A 10,934-nucleotide genomic window follows, 5' to 3' on the forward strand; every position below is an offset into this window, starting at 1 on the left:
CTGCTCAAGAAGCTCCTGCCCTTTGCTTGGGTTTCTGGAGTAATTGTGGAAGCAGCAGGAGGGTGTTTCAGAAACTGGAGGGGTGGAGGTGGGTGGGAAGCCACGGGGCATCCAAACCAATCAGTCTGTATCCAAGCCCTTCTCCCCAGTGTCCGCGTCCCCCTTATGGCTCCCAGCTTGGAGCAGAACTTTTCTCATGGGCTTTTCCATTCGGGTTTGGAAACTCAGTTCTCCTTCCTCTGCTCAGGTTCTGGAAGGTGTTGAGAGCTCTTAGCAGCAAAGGTGCTGGCCCTTTAAGAAGTCCTGCTGGCCTGAGTGTCTTGAGACAATAGCCATTATCACTTTAGCTTTGGAAGTGACCCCTGAATCTGCACTCCTTTCATCTGGGATGCAAGAGCACTTGAGGATGGACTATTTCCTGGTGGGGGAGGGGAGGAGCTGAGACCCCTTCACACAAGCCACTCACTCCAGATGGTTCACTCCAGATCTGAAACCAGTTCCAGTCTGAATGTGGCACACAGCTGGGAAAGTGGAGCCTGCTGTGCTTCCTGCTGCAGGATTTAAATGTCCAGGAAACTGCCTTGCAGGGCGAGCAAGGCAGATTGCAGCCGCAGCCCAGGAGTAGCTGGTGTGAGCTCCAGGGCTCTGCCCAACAAGCGAGGTGAGTCTAGGGGGAGTCGCCTCCACACATTTCCATCTGCTTTCACGAGGGGAATCTTAATTCCAAGCCTGGAAACGCACGTGTGAGCTGAGCTGCTGCAGGAGGCTCCAGGCTTGGGGCGCGGGAAGCTGTGCAAGCACCTCTGGCCCGGCACAGCTGCAGGGTGGGTCCAGGGGGCTGCAGCTGCTAGCAGTGAAGTGCCTGCCTCACCCACTCCCCCTCCTTGAGCCCCTTCCCTTGAGAGGACCCCCCAGCCCTGGAAGGGGAGCCTACAAGCTGTGTGTGGACAGGACCTGCTCCCTTCCCCTAGGATGGTGCCTTCCAAGCCACCTGGGGAGGGAGGGGGATGAGCCTTTTGTGTTGCCTTTCCATGTGGACTTTGCTCCGGGACACACTGATCCAGGAAAATGCCTTTTCTTTAAAGGATAATAAACCCAGCTCCCCCCCTGCCCTGCCACAAGTTTCTCCTCCTTTACCCACCCCTCCCCCCAGTGCCTTCTTGTCCCTTTGAAAGGCTTGTGCCTCTGAGGAGAAAGAATAGGCCTGGACTCTGTCTGCGTCGTCCTCTGAAACTCCTCTTGCAGCAGAGAAGTCCTGTGGGATTGCCTCCAGGGCCGGGGGAGGCAGTGGGAGCACAGGCCTGGTCCCAGAGCTGTGCAGGCACTCTGCAAAATGCAGGGCAGGAATGGGGAACCTCCCTGCTAAGCCCCGGGTCCAGTTCAGCTTTATGCGGTGAAAGGCAGCTGGGGTACAGAACCTTCCCTCTCTGCTCCCAGGCTGCCCCCCAGGATGTAGGAGGCATGCACGGGCTCGGGGAGGGTTGGAACATCCTGCTGACCCTGGAGAGGTTGCACCAACTAGGGGGAGCTGAAGCCAACCTCTAAGCCTTTTGCTCTTTCATGTGCAAAGTTCCTCCCAGCCATGGGTCCAGTTACTGTCCTCTTCTCCTGAGGCTGTTGCTTGGAGTTCACTCCAGGCTCACAGCTCCATGCACTTCTGCTGCAGCTCTTGGTTCCCCCATAGGCAGCCCAGGTCCCAGCCCCTGGACTGCAAATACAGCTTCAAACAGTTAACCTGCTGCTTAATATGCTAAGGACTATTCTCTCCCCTTAATTGAGTTTAGCCTATTTCTAAGGGCAGCCTCTTTGTCTAGTATTAGACTTGAGTCAGCTTCACAGGGTTGCTGCTGAAGGGGCTTGCAGCAGTAGAGGTGTTCGTGGACCCAAGACGAATGGGGGAGCTCGTACTTCTTGGAGATGTTGTGTAGGCTACCTGCACACTTGGAGTTTGTCTGCTCTGGAAACATTTACCTCTCTTCCCATAGAGCTTAAGCAGCTGACTTCTCCATTCCCTCCAGACAAGGTGTAAGTCTGGCATAATTCAGGACTAACAGATTCCATTACCAAGCTAAACGTTCTAGTGCAATTGTGTTTGGGATGCAGTGCAATCGTCTTTGGTCATATCTTTATGACTAACTTGGTCCAGCCTGTGTAGATGCATCTATTCCAATATGGAGGTGCATGAAGGTATACTAGGCAGGCAAGATTCTTTGGGTAGATGTGATTATCTTTTTATTAGACCAACTGACTAGCTGGAAAAACGTTCTTTGCAAGCTTTTGGGCACAGTCTTCTTCAGGCATAGGGAGTCTTTGTTGATCTGAGATTCCAAGGAATGAAAGAAGCTAAAAGTGTGACAGGATGTCAGTGTGAATGTAAATAAGTGGAAATTAGGAAAACAAAAGATAGGGAAGGGGGGCAGGTATAATATAACTATATTATAAAGGTATAGGGGGAAAAAAGGTAAAAGCATAACTTATTTTGCTTCCCAGACTGAGATAAATTCTACTGGTGTGCGTAGCTGCTGGGGCTCATCCAGGGCTTTAACTAACAAAAATGGCAAAACTTTCTAGTTTGCAAAAAGTGAAAGCCTAGTCCTTACTTAGGTTAAGGGTGCTCAACCCCTAGCCTATGAGCCAGAAATGGTCCTTAGAGCTATGTCATCCCACCCATGGGGCTCCCCAGGGGCCTGGAAATTTGGCTGAGGTAGCAATTCATATGAACACCAATCCCCCCCACTGTCAAATTTCTAAGCTGCATGCAGTAGGATCAAGCCCATGGATTGGATCCAGCCAGTGGGCTGACCTGACACTGCCCTTCTGCCCATGTGGCCAAAAGATTGGGAACCACTGAGCTAGAGCCACTTTTTTTCTTTAAAATGAAATGTTGGATTCCAGTGATGTTGCACAAGGCTGGAGAGTTGAGGTGCATACTTGTGGGGTCTGTGCTTTAATCTAGGCCTGGGAAGAGTAGCAAAAATACTCCTATTCCCTCTCAGCCCCAGTATCCAGGAGGCTTTGGGAAAGGATGGAGCAACAGGTCTCTGTGCATTACATCAGCAGGAAGGAGTTGCTTGCTCCCATCTGAGAATGACCCTAACAGTGTTCTTGCCTGGGGACTGGAGGCCTCTGCACTGGCAGTATTCATTGGAAGGACCCTTATGCCAGAGCCAGAGAGTGAAGATGACTTGTGCCCTAGATTTTTTTTTTTTTTTAAATACTGCCTCTCCCATCCCACCCCTTTTGCCTCTGGCAAGTGCTTCTGCACTTAGTGGTGAGTGACACCTGGTGGCTGAATGGGAAACAATAACAGTGATCCTTCTCATTGCACTAGCACAGGGGTTCTCAAATTTGCCATACCGCGTGCGACCCTGAGTGCTGGGTGGCGGGGGATGGGGAGCTTGCATGTGGCCACCACTGTGCACTACTGCTGCTTCCCTGTGGCCCCATTTTAAGTTGCTCATGACCCTGGGGATCGTGACTCTCAGTTTGAGAACCTCTGCACTAGCAAGTTTCAGGCCTCCCAAGCTGAGTTCACATGACAAGCCCAGCTGCAGAAGGTTTTGCATTCCCATGGCTGGGCAGAGAAAGCTGGACTTTCCCTCTGAACTAGCAGACTGAGCTCACTGAGAACAGGTGCTGTGTCCCCTCCATGCTTTGGACAGACTTGTGCACAGGGCTGGGCTGCAGCAAGCCTGTTCCAATGGGGAAGGACCTTGCCTAGGTCGCTTTTCTCTGGGTCATTAGCTCTCTTGCCTCTGACTGGTGCCAGATTTTGTTAAATGATGATAAAATTAACATGCTTTGGCATTCCTGTTCCTTGCAGCCATCGTTAAATGGTATGTGAGGGACTGAATATGATGCCAGGCCCAGAGCAGGTGAACAGTGGCACAGGCTTCCCCTACTGCAGTCCATGCACATCAGCGCTGCCCTGCAGCAGCTCCTACTATTCCAGTCTTGCCTCCCATTCCAAAGCTGTGCTCTTCTTTACCTCCCCTCAAAGCATCTGGCTTTGCCTTAGATACAGCTCACTGGAGACCATCAATGCCATTTTGCACAATGGTCAGAAGATGTCGCCTGTGAGCAACGCAAGAGCCATCCTGCACTTGTGCTACTCTTTGCTGGGCACCCAGGATTCCTCCTTTGGATGTGCCTGTAGTAGAGCAGTGGGTCTCCCCCAAGGCTGGCTGTCCTTTGGGAGCCGGGTGGGTGTTACGGGCCTAGTCTGTGCTGGAGATCTGGAGCTTGCTTTGTTTGAACCCTTGTGTTTTGCAGGATGATCCAGCGGCACCAGCTGGTGCAGTCGGTGCTGCAGGAGCTGCAGGAGGCCACTGAATGCTTTGGCCTGGAGGGTCTAACCAGTGCTGTGCTAGAGGCAGAGAGAACCCTGTCCTCCTTCTCTCTACCCAGCTACCATGGGAGGCAGCTCCAGGAAGAGCTAGAAGTTGACCGAGTAGCTAGAAGCCTCTATCCAGAGGATGCTCCCAGCAACATGCTGCCTCTGGTTTGCAAGGGTGAGGGGAACCGCCTGTTTGAGGCTGCCAGTGTGCTCTTGTGGGGGAACCCCAGCCTGAGCCTGGAGCTGCAGGTGCGCACAGTCGTGGAGATGTTACTCCATAAGCAATACTACCTGAATGGCATGATTGACTCCAAGGTGATGCTACAGGCTGCCCGCTACTCGCTCTGCACAGAGGAGTCCCCAGAGATGACCAGCCTGCCCATGGCCATCCTTGAGGCCATCTTTGATGCAGACATCAAGGCCACTTGTTTTCCTGGCACCTTTGCCAACATGTGGCATGTGTATGCCTTGGCTTCAGTGCTGCAGTGTAACATCTACTCCATTTACCCCATGAGCAACCTGAAGATCCGGCCATACTTCAATCGCCTCATCCGGCCTAGGAAGTGTGGCCCACAGACGTCTACGCTCCACATCATGTGGTCAGGACAGCAGCTCTCCAAGCAGGTCTTCAAAGCCCAGTACTTTGTGGCTGTAGTAGGCCTGGAGGAGCTGGAACCCACAAGCCCCTCTCCAGAGCCTCCAATCCAGCCAGTGAAGACTCTGGAGCTGCTGAACAGTGACCCCCAGCTGACCTACTCTAACCTGCGTGACCGATACAGCATTACCAAAAGCACCTTTTACCGATGGAAGCGCCAGTCTCGGGAACACCGGCAGAAAGCAGCCACCCGATTTGCTGCCAAACACTTCCTGCAGTCGTGTTTCCAAGAGGGCAATGTAATTCCCTTGCAGCACTTCCGACAAATGTTCCCAGAAATCTCCCGCTCCACTTACTATGCCTGGAAGCATGAGATGCAGACCTTGGCCAATGGCGACACCTCTGCTTCTGCTGAAGCCACGGTGTCATGGGAGCCTCCTGGAGATGGTCTAAAAAAGGCCCACATGGACATGAATGATGTAGCAAATGTGGAGGGTGGCCTAAGGCCAAAGAGCCCTCCCATAGATCCCAACCAAGCAGGGATTTTCATGCAAGGAGCTAAGTCATACCTGGAGAAATGCATTTCCATGAACACTCTGGTGCCCTACAGGTGCTTCAAGCGCAGCTTCCCTGGCATCTCCAGGTCCACTTACTACAACTGGCGGAGAAAAGCCATTAAGGAGAATCCTAACTTTAAGCCCTCCCAGTCTCCCTCTGTCAGTCAGAAGCCCCTCGTGAAAACAAAGCCACATCAGCCAGTCAAGCTGGAAAGTCTGTCTGGCAGGAAGAGACTGAATGGACACCACCCAGAGCCCAGGAGCCTCCTCCAGCTGAAGACCTCTCTCTACAACTGGAAAAAGCAACTTCGAGACATGGCCAAGAGGCACGTCCAGCAACGGCGGCTGCCTTTTGGCAGGTTCCGCCTGCGCTACCCCAGCCTCTCCTCCACAGCCTACTGGTTCTGGAAGAGAAGTGGCTGGCAGCTGAACAAGCATCACTTGCCCTGGACCAGCTCATCCCAGCAACTGAGCCAGGTCATCTCTGAAGGGCCTGGAAAAGCAGAGCCTAGGATTAAGCCACAATTCAAAATGGAAACAGGTGTGAAGCGTGTAGAGAAGCCAGCATCTGTCACCCCCTATAATGCCACTATCTCAGGCTACGCCATGTCGGAGAGAGCAAACAGCCGCATGTTTGTGATGGATGTGATTGCCACTGCCCAGTTCAAAGCTCAGGCCAAACTGTTCCTGCAGCAGCGCTTTGAGTCGAAGACCTTCCCCACCTACAAAGAGTTCAGTGCCCGTTTCCCCCTCACAGCACGTTCCACCTACTACATGTGGAAGCGTGCCTTGCATGATGGACTGACACTGGTGGATGCCTAAGGGCTGTCTTCCTACCAGGCTAGCCCAGGGCTCCCTGCTGGCTTCTGCTCTTGGCTCTGTAGCTGGGACAGTGGGGTCACTGAGCCATTAGCCAGCTCAACCTATTTCATGTTTACTTTTTATTATTAATTAATCTTGTTTTATGTTGTTTTTTTTTCCTTTCTCACTTTTGTTTCAGTCTGGTCTCAGGATGTGTGGGCCATGCCTGTAAAATCTCACTCCCTGCAGATAGCAAGAGTGAAACAGGGTCTCTGGGTTTGTTTGTTTTTTCTTTTTTTGTGTTTGGTTTTGTTTCGGCTGCTAAAAATGTCTCCCAGAAGAAAGAAGGAGAATGGAATTCGTTTTCTCCTGATGCTATGGGGGAGAGGGAAGTACACTTGAAAAGGCCCCATGTTCCTTAAAGTGTCACTCATGAGTAAGTGCTCCTCGTACATGGACTGGCCATGGGGTTATAGCTGCAGAGTTCCTTTCTAAACATTATATGCAGGATTTAGGGTCTTACCTGTTACTAGCCCCTGTAAAACCAGAAATCTGTCTTCCTGATGACCAGATCCCTTTGGACAGGAGCAGAGGTACACTGCACCAGGTACAGAGGTACCCAGCTGTCTCTGTCACTGAGTGCAAGCAGAATACCTTTGACCAGACTACAAAAGGGTGATGTGGATGCCATCTCAGACACCATGCACTGAAAGGAAGGGCATGAGCAAATCTCAGGAAGGACTAACAGCAGCCTGCCTTCCTGCCCTGGTATTATGTCGTCTTGGTTCAGGAGGGATGGACTTTAGCTTGAGGGGCAATAGTGACCTGAGCTGGAGGGGTCGGGGGAGCACTATATTTTGTGGTTTTTAGGTCAGTGAGTTCTTGTTTCTGGTTTTGCTGATCTGTTACTGTCCTTGTAGTTGTGGAAGATGAGGCTTCCTAGTGCTCCTTACTTGGAGCAGGGATCTGTTCATATTTCAGTAATCTGGAAGGATTGCAGCTATGTAGATAGGGGCGTAGTGGACTTGTGCTATCCAAGCCTGTCTCTCTCAGGCTTTGCAGACAAGTGACATCCCTGAATTGTCTTCTCTTAACTACATGCTCTCTCCCAGTGGATGCATACCTTTTTGTATTCTTCACGAGTACCACTTTTGCAAGGAAGGCTAGCCAGATGTCCCAACTGCTGCAGTGGGGTGGAGAGACAGTACCCTTGGCCTAAATGGGAAGGGCGAACTCTACTTCCAGCATATCTTGCTCTGTGAATGTGGGAAATGTCTCCATATGGCTGAGCTGCAGAGCCATGGCTATAGTGAAGGTGAATGTGCATGTGTGACTTATAGGAACCTAAAGCAATAAAGGCCCATCCATTCCCATGCCTGTCTGGTGTCTGTGTCTCTCCCTATTTTCTTAACCATCCTCTACTGGCCAATTTATTTACCTCAGTAATATTCATTATTTTCATGTTTTGTTTTAAAGCAGATCTGATGCCAGTGCAGTCTTCTGAACTGCAAAGTTCTGTTTCACCAGGGTCCAGTGCAGGGGCATAGCTAGCAGCATTTGTGCCATGGGCAAACCTTGTAGGAGACAGAGGGGCGGGGGGGGGGGAGGGGGTTTGGGAGGCTGCTGCTGAGCTCTAGAGGGGAGGAGGTGCCAGGAGCTAAGGGTGTGTGGTTGGGCAGGAATCTTACCTGTTGCTGCAATGGTGTCTGCCCTGCCCTGTTGCTGCTACAGCAGCAGTGTAGGTCTCTGCCCATGTCTGCATGAGGTGATGCTATTGGTGCCCTGATTGCCTACCCCTAGTCCAGTGGAGAAAGCAGTGGACTAATGCTCCTCCTCTGCTCCCCCATACAAACTCTGCTGCTGTATACCTCGCTGTCTCTTGAGTTTGTGCTATCATCTCTAGGAGGAACATAACACTTTGTGCTCCTTTGCTTTTTTTCCTGAGCACTGGCAAGGAGGGAGGCAGTTGTCAAGGCAGCTCTATGGTTTCTGAATATTTGTGTACCAAGAAATCTACCGATTCCCATTGCCTCACTTAGGTGAATGGTTGTTGGACACCTAACAAGAGGCAGAATCAAAGATCACAGTGATCTGTTTTTGTCCCAGTATGAAGTAGTGTTGCCTCCCAGACCACAGAGACAAAGAATAAAAATTGCACGTCACTACTAGGTTGCACCAGATTCAAAGTTGGTGACCCAAGAAGCGGTCAGGTCTGCATTCAGATCAATGATAACTTTTCTACAGGCTGAATTAGAAGCTGGATCAGACCCTGGCAACTGCATGGCAAGGCAGTCCCAATTCTCTTACAGCACTAGAAATGGGAGCTGGGATTTGCTTTGGTACCTGGTAGAAAGGAGGCTTCCCACCCATTTTAGGGCAGATCCTCGCCAGTGCAGGCTACCTGAGGTCTGTGGATCTACTATGCTGCACTGATTCACAGGTGCAAAGGTACTGGCACTTACACTACACTTGTACCCAGAGGCCTCTCTCATGCTCAGGGTCTTGTTCACTGAGTATTGCATAAACAAAGGTGAAGAGATGGCTCTTGCACCATAGAGTTTATAGCCCAGAACATGCACATCATCAGAACAAGCAGCTCTCAAGTGTGTGGGTGCACTTTGCAAAGGGTTGGGTGAGGGCAATCTGTTTTTCTTTCTTTTTTCCCCTTTAAAAAATCCAGTAAAAGGCTGGAAATGTGATGATGAACCTGTTGGTTTCTTGTTTCTGGAGGGAACTGATGAAATCTGATGGGGTCCAGCAGGTGGCAGTCTGACCAGTGAGCCTGTGGATGTCCTGTAATTGAATGTTGAAGCAGCCAGCTCCCTGCTAGGTGGTCCCAACATATAGGACAATCCTTTCCCCACACTGGTGTCTGCCTATAAGGGGCAAACAGAAAAGCCTGCAGACTTCCTCCCCTGGGAATCCTCATCACTGGAACACTGCCCACATCACCTTGCTTTGCTCTGTCACTGGGTCTTTCATACAGGGAACTTCATGGGTCAGTGACTGTAGGTCCAAAGAGCCTGAGGCTGGGCAGATTGTCCCAATCCCTGCTAGGACCTAGCTCTGAGTGGCTGCCTCTGACGGGGCCAATAGGCTGTTTCTAATGGGACCGCAGTGGGATACCAGCCTGGCCTTAAAGGAAGGGAGAATGAGGAGGTGCACATCCTTCTCCCCATCCTGTGCTAAAAATAGAGCGCCCTTTTTTTTTGCCTGTAGGAAGCATTCCCATTCAGCTCCACTTCTCTTTGGTGCTGTAGTGATAGGAAATAAGGGGGCACAGAGCCCAAAGTGAGTGGCCCTGCTAGTATTGGTTACACTATAGCCCTAGCCCTACAGCTCTTGAGACCCTAGATCAGCTCAGACAGTCCTGTCTGGGGGAAAGGGCATATGTCTGCTCTTTCTCTCCAGAGCCTTTGTAGAGTACACAGTGGCCGTGGTTAGGGCCTGTGGTACACTGTCCCCCTTTACTTGTTTTCACACCTTTCCTGTCTCTCCTGGCAGGTCCCACCCTCTTCTGCTCCCAGTGGCCTCCTAGTAGCAAAGGCAGTTCTAGCTTGTTCCTGCTCCTGTCACTTTAAGGAAAACCTGTAGGAAAATCTGCACTTGTGCAGATCAGGCAGTGCCAGACCAAGGGGGATTTGAGCAAGGCAACTGCCCCAGGCACTGAAGCAAGGTTGGGGCACACAGGGACAGGGGGAGAGCAGCTTTCACTGCTGCATGCACTCCCGGGCAAGCATGGGCCAGGGGTGTGTGTGCACAGGGCGAGGGTGGGCTGCCACTGTGGGCTTTGCTCCGGGCACCAGACTTCCTTGCCACAGCACTGAGATCAGGTAGAGAGGAGGCCATGTGAAAGGAGTGGGGGTGTTGTTTTCAAATCCAAGGGACTTATCTCTACTGCTTGCCCTGTCTTTGCTAGCAACCCCCCACCCCAGTGCCTTTCTTTCCTTGGAGAATGAGAGAAGGCCAAGGCAGCCTCTCTGCATCAGTCAGTCTGATATTGATGAGATTACCACAACTGAGGAAAATTCAGGCTTTAATGGTAGCAATGCAACAGAACAGAGATCTCTGCTGCCTTGATGGGGAACTCAGCTGAATCATACAGCTTACTCAGAAAATGTTACCAAAAAAAAAAGGCAGTATTGGTAGCTCCCATCACACCTGCAGCTCACTGTCTGAGGCTTACCCAGTCCTGCCTTCCTCTACCTTTTATGCCAGTGTTTCTCAACCTTTTAAGTAGCAAGTACCCCCAACTTCTGAAAATTTTAATAAGTACCCCAACACTCAATTTTTCAGGGGATTTTATATTTACAGACTAATGTATGCTATAGGTTGGAAAAAGGGCTGTGTATGACAGATGTCTGATTTGGTATGGGTAGGGTTGCCACCTTTACACCTTTTACACCAGGGATGCACAACTCAAGTATGTACAGTAAATTATTACTGGGGAATTTAATTTTTTTAATTGCACCAAGTTTTTTGCCATCATTTTGAGAGGAGGAAGGGGCGAGAGAGAGGAAAAGAGAGCATGGGACAGAGCGTTGGGGTACCCATGTACCCCCAGGGGTACACGTACCACAGGTTGAGAAACTACGTTCTATACCTTGCATAGCAGCAACATTGCCCCTGTAACTGCAATGTTCCT

General features: G+C 51.0%; 1 protein-coding gene across 1 annotated transcript; it reads left to right on the plus strand.

The window, feature by feature from the left end:
• The first annotated feature begins 535 nt into the window (after positions 1-535).
• Positions 536-7,588, plus strand: VRTN (vertebrae development associated). The gene is made up of 2 exons (XM_090034987.1): positions 536-661; positions 4,273-7,588. Exon 2 carries the CDS (start codon positions 4,274-4,276, stop codon positions 6,308-6,310), a length of 2,037 nt encoding a protein of 678 aa, XP_089891113.1. The 5' UTR covers positions 536-661; position 4,273; the 3' UTR covers positions 6,311-7,588.
• The last annotated feature ends 3,346 nt before the right edge of the window (positions 7,589-10,934 follow it).

Source organism: Crocodylus siamensis, chromosome 2, assembly GCF_052110815.1.
Source record: "Crocodylus siamensis isolate JL-2025a chromosome 2, ASM5211081v1, whole genome shotgun sequence".
Taxonomy (NCBI): domain Eukaryota; kingdom Metazoa; phylum Chordata; order Crocodylia; family Crocodylidae; genus Crocodylus; species Crocodylus siamensis.

Bases quoted from the DNA above. Each gene is read 5' to 3' on its own strand.
- VRTN (XM_090034987.1), top strand. From the start codon at position 4,274: ATGATCCAGCGGCACCAGCTGGTGCAGTCGGTGCTGCAGGAGCTGCAG.